Source organism: Oncorhynchus masou, chromosome 22 (genome assembly GCF_036934945.1).
Source record: "Oncorhynchus masou masou isolate Uvic2021 chromosome 22, UVic_Omas_1.1, whole genome shotgun sequence".
NCBI classification, from domain to species: domain Eukaryota; kingdom Metazoa; phylum Chordata; class Actinopteri; order Salmoniformes; family Salmonidae; genus Oncorhynchus; species Oncorhynchus masou.
Window position 1 is genome coordinate 21,488,899 of NC_088233.1, and position 19,549 is coordinate 21,508,447.

General features: G+C 45.5%; 1 protein-coding gene across 1 annotated transcript in view; it reads right to left on the minus strand.

The window, feature by feature from the left end:
• The window catches only part of LOC135508795 (neural-cadherin-like), a 112,174-nt gene that overhangs the window by 31,580 nt on the left and 61,045 nt on the right, over positions 1–19,549 (minus strand). The window contains exons 23-25 of the mRNA XM_064929011.1: positions 1,665–1,879; positions 847–974; positions 598–725 (exon numbers count right to left, since the gene is read on the minus strand). Coding sequence (XP_064785083.1) covers positions 598–725; positions 847–974; positions 1,665–1,879 — 471 coding nt within the window. The remainder of the gene's footprint in view (positions 1–597; positions 726–846; positions 975–1,664; positions 1,880–19,549) is intronic.

The following is a 19,549-nucleotide window of genomic DNA, read 5'->3' on the forward strand; positions in this document are numbered from 1 at the left end:
GGACTATAATTTGTTGGTCAACAGAACAATGACCCAACACACCTCCAGGCTGTGTAAGGGCTAATTGACCAATAAGGAGAGTGATGAAGAGCTGCATCAGATGTCCTGGCCTCCACAATCACCCATCCTCAACCCAATTGAGATTGTTTGGGTGAGTTGGACAGCAGAGTGAAATAAAAGCAGCCAACAAGTGCTCAACATGTGGAAACTCATTCAAGGCCATCGGAAAAGCATTTCAGGTGAAGCTGGTTGAGAGAATGATTCCATCAAGCTGGTGACTACACACTTGTTGGATGCATTTGCAGTTAATTTTGGTTTGTTTTAGATTATGTTGCGCCCAATATAAATGAGTTGTAAATATTGTAATGTGTCATTTTGAAATCACTTTTACTGTATATAAGAACATAATATGTTTCTAAACACTTCTACATGAATGTGGATGCTACCGTGATCACATATAATCATGGATGGATAGAGGTTATTCGTTTTTGTTATGCTTTTCAGAGGAATCATTGTGTCCATCCACAATGCCTTGGCTGGCTAGCAGGTGTGATTGGTGCGACGTCCCAAGGGGCGGGGTTCTGTGGAGGACATTACCTGTCCCTATTAGGCGTGACTCCTCTGACCTCACAGGAGGAGCGGTCCTCAGTCATGGCCCAGCTGTCCACACCCTCAGTTTCCATAACGATAGCACTGGAGCAGCGGTCCAAGGTGAAATGCACCTCCTGAAAACAGGAGCAAGGTTAAGAACATGTGTCTGTGTGTGTGTTTCTGTGTCTGCGCGTACACTCACACACACACACATGAAAGAATGTGTTGAATACAGTCTAATAGTAGTCCATTTACTTTACTGTTGCTTCTAACATCCAGTCGGTGCCAGCGTCTGTCAGACACAACCATGTTGCCCTGCAACTGCAGGACCAGGGTCCCAGACCCGTGGTTGATCTTCAGACTGGGTGTTCCACCAATCAGCTCTGAAGGGAAAAGAGAGGTCATCAATATCAGCATCATCAACATGCCATTCCACCTACAGACTTAAAGGGTCAAAGTTCAACAGTGGTGTAGGATGCTCTTCTGATACTCTTAGAGGGATGTTGTTCAGTGTCAAATAGTAAATTCATACAAATTTACATACAGTACATGAAACTGTATATATACAGTTTGTATGTATGGACCATTATTTTGGTCTACATTAATGAAAAAGTCAATCAATAAACAAGGCTAAATTGTTTTAGTTTGAGTGGCTTGACTCTGTATGACTAAGCAACCCAATAAATGCATATAATGCTGAATATCTCCCACACATCCAGTTTGTTATTCAATTCATGCACCTTGGTTGGACTGGGAGGCAGCGACAGTATACATTTGCCATTGTGCAACAGAGGTGGTTTGTTAAACCATACTAGCCTGATGAATAACCTTGCTTAGATCCCCCCGAAAAAACAAGTAAGCTAATGCCCATCGCTTAGCTCAGCGGGCTAACGTGTCATATTGAGGCACGCAGACGACCCAAGTTCAAATCACAAGATGATGAGTAACCTTGCCTGAGACCTAAAATCCAGAGTTACAGTAGCTTCCAGTTAATGCCTAGGCTTTAGCTCAAAGGGATTTTGTGATCTCCATGACCCGTGTTTAAATCCTGGGTGGGTAACACATTACCCTACCTATAGCCATGTAGTCTTCTGGGTCTCCAGGCTGCAGGGTGGCCAGGGGCCCGCTGTAGAGTAGCAGGCCGTCCTCAGCCTCTGTGATGAACTCCAGGGAAAGATGGCTATCAAAGCACGGCCTTATGGGAGGAAACCAGGCATAGCCCTTGCCAAGGAAACGTCGCCTCGTCTGCTGGCATTCAGGACCCTCATGCTGCGGTGGGCATTGGCACCTGTGGTGGCATGAAACAAAAGCAGCCCAGAGAACATTAACAGTGATTTTTTCACCTATTGAAACATTATGATGGGGCCGTCTCTACTATCATATATCTCTGTGTAAAGTGCTGTGGGATGTGACTATGTTTATAAATGACAACAGACAGGAGAATAGGACTAATAAAACACACCACATACAGTAGCTGCTAGTGCATTAGGCATGAGACACATCAAGTACATATGAAAATACTGCATTTAATACATTAGATATCCTTATCAGATTGTTCAGCCTGTGAGCCTCAACACAGGCTTTGTTGCTGAAAAATCCCTTACAACCGCTCAGCAGCACATCCGATCGTTTTGTTCGAACATGATTAATACTTTCTAGGTACCCTACAGTATCACTGATTCTCAATATCTCCTTCTTTCCGACCCATTACTCTGCCGTGCAGATTCCCTGGCATGGTGAAGTGTATGTGTGTGTTAAGCTAGCAGTGGTCCATAGAAGAGCTCGAGTCTGTAATCAAGACAAAGTAAGGGAAAGGAGAAGTAATCGGCGATAAATCAGCGAGAGTGCTTCTTCATGTTATTCCTCCACTTCTTCATGGTATTCCTCCCAACTAGCTCTAGAATTAGACGTTCATACATTTTTTTCTCAAACATCAAATTTCAAAGTTGTTGCAAACTTTAAATTTCAAAGTGTTTAATGTTTAGCTCCAAATGTTTAAGTGAACCAACTATATTAATTTGGTGGACAGGTGTAATGGTTTTCTTGTGGGGAAAGAGAGGCAGACCAAAATGCAGCATGGTTAGTTTTGTGCATCTTTAATAAAGATGAAAGTACTACAATTTACAAAACAAGAACCGTGAAAAAACCAAAACAGTCCTATCTGGTGCCACAAACAAAGACAGGAACAATTACCCACAAAACCCAACACAAAACAGGCTACCTAAATATGGTTCCCAATCAGAGACAATGACTAACACCTGCCTCCGATTGAGAACCATATCAGGCCTAACATAGAAATGGACAAACCAGACACACAACATAGAATGCCCACCCAGCTCACGTCCTGACCAACACTAAAACAAGGAAAACACACACGGACGATGGTCAGAACGTGACAGTACCCCCCCCCCCCCCCAAGGTGCGGACTCCGAACGCACAACCTAAACCTATAGGGGAGGGTCTGGGTGGGCATCTGTCCGCGGTGGTGGCTCTGGCGCTGGACGTGGACCCCACTCCATAATTGTCTTAGTCCCCCTCCTTAGCGTCCCTTGAGTGGCGACCCTCGCCGCTAACCTTGGCCTAGGAACCCTAACAACGGGCCACACTGGACTGAGGGGCAGCTCCGGACTGAGGGGCAGCTCCGGACTGAGGGGCAGCTCCGGACTGAGGGGAAGCTCCGGACTGAGGGGAAGCTCCGGACTGAGGGGAAGCTCCGGACTGAGAGGAAGCTCAGGCAGGTTGATAAATCGAGCAGATCCTGGCTGGCTGGCGGTTCCGGCAGATCCTGGCTGGCTGGCGGTTCCGGCAGATCCTCGCTGGCTGGCGGATCCCGGCTAAATGGCGGATCCCGGCTGACTGGCTGACTGGCGGATCCTGGCTGAATGGCGGATCCTGGCTGAATTACAGATCCTGGCTGAATTACAGATCCTGGCTGAATGGCAGATCTGGCGGACCCTGGCTGAATGGTGGATCCTGGCTGACTGGCAGTTCTGGCAGATCCTGGCTGACGGGCGGTTCCGGCAGATCCTGGCTGAATGGCGGATCCTGGCTGAATGGCGGATCTGGAAGCTCAGGACTGAGAGGAAGCTCAGGACTGAGAGGAAGCTCAGGCAGGTTGATAAATCGAGCAGATCCTGGCTGGCTGGTGGTTCCGGCAGATCCTGGCTGGCTGGCGGTACCGGCAGATCCTGGCTGAATGGCGAATCCTGGCTGACTGGCAGTTCTGGCAGATCCTGGCTGAATGGCGGCACTGGCGGCGCTGGGCAGACTGGCGGCGCTGGGCAGACTGGCGGCGCTGGCGGCGCTGGGCAGACTGGCGGCGCTGGGCAGACTGGCGGCGCTGGGCAGACTGGCGGCGTTGGGCAGACTGGCGGCACTGATGGCACTGGGCAGACTGGCAGCGCTGGGCAGACGGGTAGCTCAGGCGGCGCTGGGCAGACGGGTAGCTCAGGCGGCGCTGGGCAGACAGGCGGCGCTGGCGGCGCTGGGCAGACTGGCGGCGCTGGGCAGATGGGTGGCTCAGGCGGCGCTGGGCAGACGGGTGGCTCAGGCGGCGCTGGGCAGACTGGCGGTTCTGGCAGATCCTGTCTGAATGGCGGATCCTGGCTGACTGGCAGATCCTGGCTGAATGGCGGATCTGGCGGCGCTGGGCAGACTGGCGGCGCTGGGCAGACTGGTGGCGCTGGCGGCGCTGGGCAGACTAGTGGCGCTGGGCAGACTGACGGCGCTGTGCAGACTGGCGGCACTGGCGGCGCTGGGCAGACTGGCGGCGCTGGGCAGACTGGTGGCGCTGGGCAGACTGACGGCGCTGGGTAGACTGGACGGCACTGGCGGCGCTGGGCAGACTGGCGGCGCTGGGCAGATAAGCTCTGGCGCCTCTGGACTGAGGGGCTCTGGCGCCTCTGGACTGAGGGGCGGAAACTCTGGTAGCGCCGGACATGCTGGAGCACCTGTGTTGATGGAACGGAGAGACAGCCTGGTGCGGGGTGCCGGCACTGGTGGTACCGGGCTGGGGACACACACCTGAGGGCGAATGCCTTGCATACTACGCCAAATCAACTCCTCTCTCTCTTCACACTCCCCCAATTCTATTAACACCTCATCGAGTGTCTCCTCATCTCCCATCCGTTCACTCTCCTCCATTCTGTCCAATAACTCCTCGACCCTCTCAGACTCAGCCCTCAGCTTCGCCGATAGCTCCGATAACATCCATGGCTCCTTACGGTTAACAGGGGAAGTTGGCTCAGGTCTGGCTCCTGCCTCTGCCACACTCTCCCTGTGCCCCCCCAATAAATTTTTGGGGGTGCCTCTTGGGCTTCCAGCCGCTCTGCCGCGCTAGCTCCTCATAATGCCGCCTCTCTGCTTTCGCTGCCTCCAGCTCGGCTTTGGGGCGGCAATATTCCCCTGGCTCTGCCCAGGGTCCTTTCCCGTCAAGGATCTCCTCCCAAGTCCACTTCTCCAAATAGTGCAGCCTCTCCCGCTGCCTCTGCTGCTGCTGCCTCTGTTTACCACGCCGCTTGGTCCTTGGTTGGTGGGTAATTCTGTAATGGTTTTCTTGTGGGGAAAGAGAGGCGGACCAAAATGCAGCGTGGTTAGTTTTGTGCATCTTTAATAAAGATGAAAGTATTACAATTTACAAAACAAGAACCGTGAAAAAACCAAACCAGTCCTATCTGGTGCCACAAACACAAAGACAGGAACAATTACCCACAAAACCCAACACAAAACAGGCTACCTAAATATGGTTCCCAATCAGAGACAATAACTAACACCTGCCTCTGATTGAGAACCATATCAGGCCTAACATAGAAATGGACAAACCAGACACACAACATAGAATGCCCACCCAGCTCACGTCCTGACCAACACTAAAACAAGGAAAACACACACGAACGATGGTCAGAACGTGACAACAGGTCGAAAAACATTAAACATTTATGGTAAATTAGCTAGCTAGCTAGCTGTCGCTAGCTAATTTGTCTTGGGATATAAACATTGGGTTCATATTTTACCTGAAATGAAGGTAAGGTCCTCTACTCCAACAATTAATCCACGGATAAAAGGGTGCACCAAATTCGTTTCTAGTAATCTCCCCTCCTTCAGGCTTCTTCTTCTACTTTGGACTTTATATGGTGGTTGGCAACCAACTTTAAGGTACATTACCACTACCAACTGGCCTGGAGTGTGGACCTAAGTTCCTCTTTAAATCACCAATGTGGGTATGTGCTCCTAAAAACCAATGGGGAGATGGCAAGTGGGTATATGCTCCTAAAAACCAATGAGGAGATGGGAGAGGCGGGACTTGCAGTGTTCAAGCGTCACAAATAGAACCAAGTTCTATTTTAGCGCCTGGCTACACAAACACTCATTGACGCACTCGAACAGTGTTGGTGCAATGATTGAATAACATGTACCAGTCAAAGGTTTGGACACACCTACTCATTCAAGTGTTTTTCTTTATTTTTACTATTTACCATATTGTAGAATAATAGTGAAGACATCAAAATTATGAAACCAGCATGGCTACCATAGCATTCTGCAGCTATATGCCATCCTATCTGGTTTGTGCTTATTAGGACTATCATTTGTTTTTCAACAGGACAATGACCCAACACCTCCAGGGTGTGTAAAGGCTATTTAACCAAGAAGGAGAGTGATGGAGTGCTGCATCAGATGACCTGGCCTCCACAATCACCCGACCTCAACCCAATTGAGATGATTTGGGATGAGTTGGACCGCCTGTCACACCCAGATCACCTGTCGTTGTACTTGTCTCCACACCCCTCCAGGTGTCGCCAATCTTCCTCATTATCCCCAGTGTATTTATACCTGTGTTTGTCTGTTGCCAGTTCTTGTCTTGTCAGGTCTTACCAGAGTGTTTTCCCGTCTCCCTACTTTCTCAAGTTCTGTTTCCGCGTTTCACCGGTTCTGACCATTCTGCCTGCCCTGACCCCGAGCCTGCCTGCCGTTCTGTACCTGCCTGACTTTGACCCGTTTCCGGAACTCTGCCTGTCCTGACATTGAGCCTGCCTGCTGTTCTGTACCTTATTGACTCCGCCCTGGATTACAGACCTCTGCCTTTGACCTGTTTTTTTGCCAATAAACATCCGTGACTAGCTGTCTGCATCTGGGTCTTATCTGAGTTCTGATACCGCCGAGTGAAGGAAAAGCAGCCAACAATAGCTCAGTATATGTGAGAACTCCTTCAAGACCATTGGAAAAGCATTCCAGGTGAAGCTGGTTGAGAGAATGCCAAGAGTGTGCAAAGCTGTCATCAAGGCAAAGGGGGGCTACTAGGAAAAATCTAAAATATATTTTGATTTGTTTAACAATTATTTGGTTACTACATGATTCCATATCTGTTATTTCATAGTTTTGATGTCTTCAGTATTATTCTACGTGTAGAAAAAAGTAAAAATAAAGAAAAATCCTTGAATGAGTAGGTATGTCCAAACTTTTGACTGGTATATATGTTATGGGATGTATAGACATTATGGACAGTGTGTGATGGGATGTATAGACATTATTGACAGTATGTGATGGGATGTATAGACATTATGGACAGTATGTGATGGGATGTATAGACATTATGGACAGTATGTGATGGGATGTATAGACATTATGGACAGTGTGTAATGGAATGTATAGACATTATGGACAGTGTGTGATGGGATGTATAGACATTATGGACAGTGTGTAATGGAATGTATAGACATTATGGACAGTGTGTGATGGGATGTATAGACATTATGGACAGTATGTGATGGGATGTATAGATATTATGTACAGTGTGTGATGGGATGTATAGACATTATGGACAGTATGTGATGGGATGTATAGATATTATGTACAGTATGTGATGGGATGTATAGACATTCTGGACAGTATGTGATGGGATGTATAGACATTATGTGATGGGATGTATAGACATTATGGACAGTATATGATGGGATGTATTGACATTATGTACTGTATGTGATGATGTATATACATTATGTACAGTATGTGATGGGATGTATAGACATTATGTACTGTATGTGATGGGATGTATATACATTATGTACAGTATGTGATGGGATGTATAGACATTATGGACAATGTGTGATGGGATGTATAGACATTATGGACAGTATGTGGATATAATATTTAGTGTATCTGTAGAATACATAAGATAGAATAGTGTATATATACAGCAATAGTTGAATAGGATGGCATTGACTTGAATACAGTATACTGTATGATATGAAATGAGTAAAACAATATGTAAACATTATTAACATTATTAACATTATTAAAGACCAGTGTTCCATTATTAAAGTTACCAGTGATTCCAAGTCTATGTACACAGGGCAGTGGGGTGGTAGCGGGCTGGTAGCGGGCTAGTGACAGTGACTAGGTTCAGTACAGGGTACTGGGTGGAGGCCGGCTAGTGATGGCTATTTAACAGTATGAAGGCCTTGAGATAGAAGCTGTTTTTTCAGTCTCTGGATGGACGTCGAATACTGACTTGTATCACGGGTGAAATGGCTGATTCCTCCACTTCTTCATGTTATTCCGCCACTTCTTCATGTTATTTCTACACTTCTTCATGCTATTCCTCCACTTCTTCATGCTATTCCTCTACTTCTTCATGTTATTCCTCCACTTCTTCATGTTATTCCTCCACTTCATGCTATTCCTCCATTTCTTCATGCTATTCCTCCACTTCTTCATGCTATTCCTCCACTTCTTCATGCTATTCCTCCACTTCTTCATGCTATTCCTCCACTTCTTCATGCTATTCCTCCACTTCATGCTATTCCTCCACTTCTTGCTATTCCTCCACTTCTTCATGCTATTCCTCCACTTATTCTTGCTATTCCTCCACTTCTTCACCCTACTCCTCCACTTCTTCACCCTACTCCTCCACTTCTTCACCCTACTCCTCCACTTCTTCACCCTACTCCTCCATTTCTTCACCTTATTCCTCCACTTCTTCACCCTATTCCTCCACTCCTTCATGCTATTCCTCCACTTATTCATGCTATTCATCCACTTATTCATGCTATTCCTCCACTTATTCATGCTATTCCTCCACTTATTCACTCTATTCCTCCACTTATTCATGCTATTCCTCCACTTATTCACGGTATTCCTCCACTTATTCATGCTATTCCTCCACTTATTCATGCTATTCCTCCACTTATTCATGCTATTCCTCCACTTATTCATGCTATTCCTCCACTTATTCATGCTATTCCTCCACTTATTCACGCTATTCCTCCAATTATTCACGCTATTCCTCCACTTCTTCACGCTATTCCTCCACTTCTTCACGCTATTCCTCCACTTCTTCACGCTATTCCTCCACTTCTTCACGCTATTCCTCCACTTCTTCTTCACGCTATTCCTCCACTTCATGCTATTCCTCCACTTCTTCATGCTATTCCTCCACTTCTTCACGCTATTCCTTCACTTATTCACGCTATTCCTCCACTTCTTCACGCTATTCCTCCACTTCTTCACGCTATTCCTCCACTTCTTCACGCTATTCCTCCACTTCTTCACGCTATTCCTCCACTTCTTCATGCTATTCCTCCACTTCTTCATGCTATTCCTCCACTTCTTCATGCTATTCCTCCACTTCTTCATGCTATTCCTCCACTTCTTCACGCTATTCCTCCACTTCTTCACGTTATTACTCCACTTCTTCATGCTATTACTCCACTTCTTCATGCATTTTACTCCACTTCTTCATGCTATTTCTCCACTTCTTCATGCTATTCCTCCACTTCTTCACGCTATTCCTCCACTTCTTCACGCTATTCCTCCACTTCTTCATGCTATTCCTCCACTTCCTCACCCTATTCCTCCATTTCTTCATGTTATTCCTCCACTTCTTCACGCTACTCCTCCACTTCTTCACCCTACTCCTCCACTTCTTCACCCTACTCCTCCACTTCTTCACCCTACTCCTCCACTTCTTCATGCTATTTCTCCACTTCTTCATGCTCATCCTCCACTTCTTCCCGCTATTCCTCCACTTCTTCACGCTCATCCTCCACTTCTTCCCGCTATTCCTCCACTTCTTCACGCTATTCCTCCACTTCTTCACGCTATTCCTCCACTTCTTCATGCTATTCCTCCACTTCTTCATGCTATTCCTCCACTTCTTCATGCTATTCCTCCACTTATTCACGCTATTCCTCCACTTATTCACGCTATACCTCCACTTATTCACGCTATTCCTCCACTTATTCACGCTATTCCTCCACTTATTCACGCTATTCCTCCACTTATTCACGCTATTCCTCCACTTATTCACGCTATTCCTCCACTTCTTCACGCTATTCCTCCACTTATTCATGCTATTCCTCCACTTATTCACGCTATTCCTCCAATTATTCACGCTATTCCTCCACTTCTTCACGCTATTCCTCCACTTCTTCACGCTATTCCTCCACTTCTTCACGCTATTCCTCCACTTCTTCTTCACGCTATTCCTCCACTTCATGCTATTCCTCCACTTCTTCATGCTATTCCTCCACTTCTTCACGCTATTCCTTCACTTATTCACGCTATTCCTCCACTTCTTCACGCTATTCCTCCACTTCTTCACGCTATTCCTCCACTTCTTCACGCTATTCCTCCACTTCTTCATGCTATTCCTCCACTTCTTCATGCTATTCCTCCACTTCTTCATGCTATTCCTCCACTTCTTCATGCTATTCCTCCACTTCTTCATGCTATTCCTCCACTTCTTCACGCTATTCCTCCACTTCTTCACGTTATTACTCCACTTCTTCATGCTATTACTCCACTTCTTCATGCATTTTACTCCACTTCTTCATGCTATTTCTCCACTTCTTCATGCTATTCCTCCACTTCTTCACGCTATTCCTCCACTTCTTCACGCTATTCCTCCACTTCTTCATGCTATTCCTCCACTTCCTCACCCTATTCCTCCATTTCTTCATGTTATTCCTCCACTTCTTCACGCTACTCCTCCACTTCTTCACCCTACTCCTCCACTTCTTCACCCTACTCCTCCACTTCTTCACCCTACTCCTCCACTTCTTCATGCTATTTCTCCACTTCTTCATGCTCATCCTCCACTTCTTCCCGCTATTCCTCCACTTCTTCACGCTCATCCTCCACTTCTTCCCGCTATTCCTCCACTTCTTCACGCTATTCCTCCACTTCTTCACGCTATTCCTCCACTTCTTCATGCTATTCCTCCACTTCTTCATGCTATTCCTCCACTTCTTCATGCTATTCCTCCACTTATTCACGCTATTCCTCCACTTCTTCATGCTATTCCTCCACTTCTTCACGCTATTCCTTCACTTATTCACGCTATTCCTCCACTTCTTCACGCTATTCCTCCACTTCTTCACGCTATTCCTCCACTTCTTCACGCTATTCCTCCACTTCTTCATGCTATTCCTCCACTTCTTCATGCTATTCCTCCACTTCTTCATGCTATTCCTCCACTTCTTCATGCTATTCCTCCACTTCTTCAAGCTATTCCTCCACTTCTTCACGCTATTCCTCCACTTCTTCACGTTATTACTCCACTTCTTCATGCTATTACTCCACTTCTTCATGCATTTTACTCCACTTCTTCATGCTATTTCTCCACTTCTTCATGCTATTCCTCCACTTCTTCACGCTATTCCTCCACTTCTTCACGCTATTCCTCCACTTCTTCATGCTATTCCTCCACTTCCTCACCCTATTCCTCCATTTCTTCATGTTATTCCTCCACTTCTTCACGCTACTCCTCCACTTCTTCACCCTACTCCTCCACTTCTTCACCCTACTCCTCCACTTCTTCACCCTACTCCTCCACTTCTTCATGCTATTTCTCCACTTCTTCATGCTCATCCTCCACTTCTTCCCGCTATTCCTCCACTTCTTCACGCTCATCCTCCACTTCTTCCCGCTATTCCTCCACTTCTTCACGCTATTCCTCCACTTCTTCACGCTATTCCTCCACTTCTTCATGCTATTCCTCCACTTCTTCATGCTATTCCTCCACTTCTTCATGCTATTCCTCCACTTATTCACGCTATTCCTCCACTTATTCACGCTATTCCTCCACTTATTCACGCTATTCCTCCACTTATTCACGCTATTCCTCCACTTATTCACGCTATTCCTCCACTTATTCACGCTATTCCTCCACTTATTCACGCTATTCCTCCACTTCTTCACGCTATTCCTCCACTTCTTCACGCTATTCCTCCACTTCACGCTATTCCTCCACTTCACTTCTTCATGCTATTCCTCCACTTCTTCATGCTATTCCTCCACTTCTTCATGCTATTCCTCCACTTCTTCACGCTATTCCTCCACTTCTTCACGCTATTCCTCCACTTCTTCACGTTATTACTCCACTTCTTCACGTTATTACTCCACTTCTACACGTTATTACTCCACTTCTTCATGCTATTACTCCACTTCTTCATGCTATTACTCCACTTCTTCATGCTATTACTCCACTTCTTCATGCTATTACTCCACTTCTTCATGCTATTCCTCCACTTCTTCATGCTATTCCTCCACTTCTTCATGCTATTCCTCCACTTCTTCATGCTATTCCTCCTCTTCATGCTATTCCTCCACTTCTTCATGCTATTCCTCCACTTCATGCTCTTCCTCCACTTCTTCACCCTCTTCCTCCACTTCTTCACCCTATTCCTCCATTTCTTCACCCTACTCCTCCACTTCTTCATGCTATTTCTCCACTTCTTCACGCTCATCCTCCACTTCTTCCCGCTATTCCTCCACTTCTTCATGCTATTCCTCCACTTCTTCATGCTATTCCTCCACTTCATGCTATTCCTCCACTTCTTGCTATTCCTCCACTTCTTCATGCTATTCCTCCACTTATTCTTGCTATTCCTCCACTTCTTCACCCTACTCCTCCACTTCTTCACCCTACTCCTCCACTTCTTCACCCTACTCCTCCATTTCTTCACCCTATTCCTCCACTTCTTCACCCTATTCCTCCACTCCTTCATGCTATTCCTCCACTTATTCATGCTATTCATCCACTTATTCATGCTATTCCTCCACTTATTCATGCTATTCCTCCACTTATTCACTCTATTCCTCCACTTATTCATGCTATTCCTCCACTTATTCACGGTATTCCTCCACTTATTCATGCTATTCCTCCACTTATTCATGCTATTCCTCCACTTATTCATGCTATTCCTCCACTTATTCATGCTATTCCTCCACTTATTCACGCTATTCCTCCAATTATTCACGCTATTCCTCCACTTCTTCACGCTATTCCTCCACTTCTTCACGCTATTCCTCCACTTCTTCACGCTATTCCTCCACTTCACGCTATTCCTCCACTTCATGCTATTCCTCCACTTCTTCATGCTATTCCTCCACTTCTTCACGCTATTCCTTCACTTATTCACGCTATTCCTCCACTTCTTCACGCTATTCCTCCACTTCTTCACGCTATTCCTCCACTTCTTCACGCTATTCCTCCACTTCTTCATGCTATTCCTCCACTTCTTCATGCTATTCCTCCACTTCTTCATGCTATTCCTCCACTTCTTCATGCTATTCCTCCACTTCTTCATGCTATTCCTCCACTTCTTCACGCTATTCCTCCACTTCTTCACGTTATTACTCCACTTCTTCATGCTATTACTCCACTTCTTCATGCTATTACTCCACTTCTTCATGCTATTTCTCCACTTCTTCATGCTATTCCTCCACTTCTTCACGCTATTCCTCCACTTCTTCATGCTATTCCTCCACTTCTTCATGCTATTCCTCCACTTCCTCACCCTATTCCTCCATTTCTTCATGTTATTCCTCCACTTCTTCACGCTACTCCTCCACTTCTTCACCCTACTCCTCCACTTCTTCACCCTACTCCTCCACTTCTTCACCCTACTCCTCCACTTCTTCATGCTATTTCTCCACTTCTTCATGCTCATCCTCCACTTCTTCCCGCTATTCCTCCACTTCTTCACGCTCATCCTCCACTTCTTCCCGCTATTCCTCCACTTCTTCACGCTATTCCTCCACTTCTTCACGCTATTCCTCCACTTCTTCATGCTATTCCTCCACTTCTTCATGCTATTCCTCCACTTATTCATGCTATTCCTCCACTTATTCACGCTATTCCTCCACTTATTCACGCTACTCCTCCACTTATTCACGCTATTCCTCCACTTATTCACGCTATTCCTCCACTTATTCACGCTATTCCTCCACTTATTCACGCTATTCCTCCACTTATTCACGCTATTCCTCCACTTCTTCACGCTATTCCTCCACTTCTTCACGCTATTCCTCCACTTCACGCTATTCCTCCACTTCACTTCTTCATGCTATTCCTCCACTTCTTCATGCTATTCCTCCACTTCTTCATGCTATTCCTCCACTTCTTCACGCTATTCCTCCACTTCTTCACGCTATTCCTCCACTTCTTCACGTTATTACTCCACTTCTTCACGTTATTACTCCACTTCTTCACGTTATTACTCCACTTCTTCATGCTATTACTCCACTTCTTCATGCTATTACTCCACTTCTTCATGCTATTACTCCACTTCTTCATGCTATTACTCCACTTCTTCATGCTATTCCTCCACTTCTTCATGATATTCCTCCACTTCTTCATGCTATTCCTCCACTTCTTCATGCTATTCCTCCTCTTCATGCTATTCCTCCACTTCTTCATGCTATTCCTCCACTTCATGCTCTTCCTCCACTTCTTCACCCTCTTCCTCCACTTCTTCACCCTATTCCTCCATTTCTTCACCCTACTCCTCCACTTCTTCATGCTATTTCTCCACTTCTTCACGCTCATCCTCCACTTCTTCCCGCTATTCCTCCACTTCTTCACGCTATTCCTCCACTTCTTCACGCTATTCCTCCACTTCTTCACGCTATTCCTCCACTTCTTCACGCTATTCCTCCACTTCTTCACGCTATTCCTCCACTTATTCACGCTATTCCTCCACTTATTCACGCTATTCCTCCACTTATTCACGCTATTCCTCCACTTATTCACGCTATTCCTCCACTTCTTCACGCTATTCCTCCACTTCTTCACGCTATTCCTCCACTTCACGCTATTCCTCCACTTCACTTCTTCATGCTATTCCTCCACTTCTTCATGCTATTCCTCCACTTCTTCATGCTATTCCCCCACTTCTTCACGCTATTCCTCCACTTCTTCACGCTATTCCTCCACTTCTTCACGTTATTACTCCACTTCTTCACGTTATTACTCCACTTCTTCACGTTATTACTCCACTTCTTCATGCTATTACTCCACTTCTTCATGCTATTACTCCACTTCTTCATGCTATTACTCCACTTCTTCATGCTATTACTCCACTTCTTCATGCTATTACTCCACTTCTTCATGCTATTACTCCACTTCTTCATGCTATTACTCCACTTCTTCATGCTATTACTCCACTTCTTCATGTTATTCCGCCACTTCTTCATGTTATTTCTACACTTCTTCATGCTATTCCTCCACTTCTTCATGCTATTCCTCTACTTCTTCATGTTATTCCTCCACTTCTTCATGTTATTCCTCCACTTCATGCTATTCCTCCATTTCTTCATGCTATTCCTCCACTTCTTCATGCTATTCCTCCACTTCTTCATGCTATTCCTCCACTTCTTCATGCTATTCCTCCACTTCTTCATGCTATTCCTCCACTTCTTCATGCTATTCCTCCACTTCATGCTATTCCTCCACTTCTTGCTATTCCTCCACTTCTTCATGCTATTCCTCCACTTATTCTTGCTATTCCTCCACTTCTTCACCCTACTCCTCCACTTCTTCACCCTACTCCTCCACTTCTTCACCCTACTCCTCCATTTCTTCACCCTATTCCTCCACTTCTTCACCCTATTCCTCCACTCCTTCACGCTATTCCTCCACTTATTCATGCTATTCCTCCACTTATTCACTCTATTCCTCCACTTATTCACTCTATTCCTCCACTTATTCATGCTATTCCTCCACTTATTCACGGTATTCCTCCACTTATTCACGCTATTCCTCCACTTATTCATGCTATTCCTCCACTTATTCATGCTATTCCTCCACTTATTCATGCTATTCCTCCACTTATTCACGCTATTCCTCCAATTATTCACGCTATTCCTCCACTTCTTCACGCTATTCCTCCACTTCTTCACGCTATTCCTCCACTTCTTCACGCTATTCCTACACTTCTTCACGCTATTCCTCCACTTCATGCTATTCCTCCACTTCTTCATGCTATTCCTCCACTTCTTCACGCTATTCCTTCACTTATTCACGCTATTCCTCCACTTCTTCACGCTATTCCTCCACTTCTTCACGCTATTCCTCCACTTCTTCACGCTATTCCTCCACTTCTTCATGCTATTCCTCCACTTCTTCATGCTATTCCTCCACTTCTTCATGCTATTCCTCCACTTCTTCATGCTATTCCTCCACTTCTTCATGCTATTCCTCCACTTCTTCACGCTATTCCTCCACTTCTTCACGTTATTACTCCACTTCTTCATGCTATTACTCCACTTCTTCATGCATTTTACTCCACTTCTTCATGCTATTTCTCCACTTCTTCATGCTATTCCTCCACTTCTTCACGCTATTCCTCCACTTCTTCACGCTATTCCTCCACTTCTTCATGCTATTCCTCCACTTCCTCACCCTATTCCTCCATTTCTTCATGTTATTCCTCCACTTCTTCACGCTACTCCTCCACTTCTTCACCCTACTCCTCCACTTCTTCACCCTACTCCTCCACTTCTTCACCCTACTCCTCCACTTCTTCATGCTATTTCTCCACTTCTTCATGCTCATCCTCCACTTCTTCCCGCTATTCCTCCACTTCTTCACGCTCATCCTCCACTTCTTCCCGCTATTCCTCCACTTCTTCACGCTATTCCTCCACTTCTTCACGCTATTCCTCCACTTCTTCATGCTATTCCTCCACTTCTTCATGCTATTCCTCCACTTCTTCATGCTATTCTTCCACTTATTCACGCTATTCCTCCACTTATTCACGCTATTCCTCCACTTATTCACGCTATTCCTCCACTTATTCACGCTATTCCTCCACTTATTCACGCTATTCCTCCACTTATTCACGCTATTCCTCCACTTATTCACGCTATTCCTCCACTTATTCACGCTATTCCTCCACTTCTTCACGCTATTCCTCCACTTCTTCACGCTATTCCTCCACTTCACGCTATTCCTCCACTTCACTTCTTCATGCTATTCCTCCACTTCTTCATGCTATTCCTCCACTTCTTCATGCTATTCCTCCACTTCTTCACGCTATTCCTCCACTTCTTCACGCTATTCCTCCACTTCTTCACGTTATTACTCCACTTCTTCACGTTATTACTCCACTTCTACACGTTATTACTCCACTTCTTCATGCTATTACTCCACTTCTTCATGCTATTACTCCACTTCTTCATGCTATTACTCCACTTCTTCATGCTATTACTCCACTTCTTCATGCTATTCCTCCACTTCTTCATGCTATTCCTCCACTTCTTCATGCTATTCCTCCACTTCTTCATGCTATTCCTCCTCTTCATGCTATTCCTCCACTTCTTCATGCTATTCCTCCACTTCATGCTCTTCCTCCACTTCTTCACCCTCTTCCTCCACTTCTTCACCCTATTCCTCCATTTCTTCACCCTACTCCTCCACTTCTTCATGCTATTTCTCCACTTCTTCACGCTCATCCTCCACTTCTTCCCGCTATTCCTCCACTTCTTCATGCTATTCCTCCACTTCTTCATGCTATTCCTCCACTTCATGCTATTCCTCCACTTCTTGCTATTCCTCCACTTCTTCATGCTATTCCTCCACTTATTCTTGCTATTCCTCCACTTCTTCACCCTACTCCTCCACTTCTTCACCCTACTCCTCCACTTCTTCACCCTACTCCTCCATTTCTTCACCCTATTCCTCCACTTCTTCACCCTATTCCTCCACTCCTTCATGCTATTCCTCCACTTATTCATGCTATTCATCCACTTATTCATGCTATTCCTCCACTTATTCATGCTATTCCTCCACTTATTCACTCTATTCCTCCACTTATTCATGCTATTCCTCCACTTATTCACGGTATTCCTCCACTTATTCATGCTATTCCTCCACTTATTCATGCTATTCCTCCACTTATTCATGCTATTCCTCCACTTATTCATGCTATTCCTCCACTTATTCATGCTATTCCTCCACTTATTCACGCTATTCCTCCAATTATTCACGCTATTCCTCCACTTCTTCACGCTATTCCTCCACTTCTTCACGCTATTCCTCCACTTCACGCTATTCCTCCACTTCACTTCTTCATGCTATTCCTCCACTTCTTCATGCTATTCCTCCACTTCTTCATGCTATTCCTCCACTTCTTCATGCTCATCCTCCACTTCTTCCCGCTATTCCTCCACTTCTTCACGCTCATCCTCCACTTCTTCCCGCTATTCCTCCACTTCTTCACGCTATTCCTCCACTTCTTCACGCTATTCCTCCACTTCTTCATGCTATTCCTCCACTTCTTCATGCTATTCCTCCACTTCTTCATGCTATTCTTCCACTTATTCATGCTATTCCTCCACTTATTCACGCTATTCCTCCACTTATTCACGCTATTCCTCCACTTATTCACGCTATTCCTCCACTTATTCACGCTATTCCTCCACTTATTCACGCTATTCCTCCACTTCTTCACGCTATTCCTCCACTTCTTCACGCTATTCCTCCACTTCTTCACGCTATTCCTCCACTTCACGCTATTCCTCCACTTCACTTCTTCATGCTATTCCTCCACTTCTTCATGCTATTCCTCCACTTCTTCATGCTATTCCTCCACTTCTTCACGCTATTCCTCCACTTCTTCACGCTATTCCTCCACTTCTTCACGTTATTACTCCACTTCTTCACGTTATTACTCCACTTCTACACGTTATTACTCCACTTCTTCATGCTATTACTCCACTTCTTCATGCTATTACTCCACTTCTTCATGCTATTACTCCACTTCTTCATGCTATTACTCCACTTCTTCATGCTATTCCTCCACTTCTTCATGCTATTCCTCCACTTCTTCATGCTATTCCTCCACTTCTTCATGCTATTCCTCCTCTTCATGCTATTCCTCCACTTCTTCATGCTATTCCTCCACTTCATGCTCTTCCTCCACTTCTTCACCCTCTTCCTCCACTTCTTCACCCTATTCCTCCATTTCTTCACCCTACTCCTCCACTTCTTCATGCTATTTCTCCACTTCTTCACGCTCATCCTCCACTTCTTCCCCGCTATTCCTCCACTTCTTCATGCTATTCCTCCACTTCTTCATGCTATTCCTCCACTTCATGCTATTCCTCCACTTCTTGCTATTCCTCCACTTCTTCATGCTATTCCTCCACTTATTCTTGCTATTCCTCCACTTCTTCACCCTACTCCTCCACTTCTTCACCCTACTCCTCCACTTCTTCACCCTACTCCTCCATTTCTTCACCCTATTCCTCCACTTCTTCACCCTATTCCTCCACTCCTTCATGCTATTCCTCCACTTATTCATGCTATTCATCCACTTATTCATGCTATTCCTCCACTTATTCATGCTATTCCTCCACTTATTCACTCTATTCCTCCACTTATTCATGCTATTCCTCCACTTATTCACGGTATTCCTCCACTTATTCATGCTATTCCTCCACTTATTCATGCTATTCCTCCACTTATTCATGCTATTCCTCCACTTATTCATGCTATTCCTCCACTTATTCATGCTATTCCTCCACTTATTCACGCTATTCCTCCAATTATTCACGCTATTCCTCCACTTCTTCACGCTATTCCTCCACTTCTTCACGCTATTCCTCCACTTCTTCACGCTATTCCTCCACTTCACGCTATTCCTCCACTTCATGCTATTCCTCCACTTCTTCATGC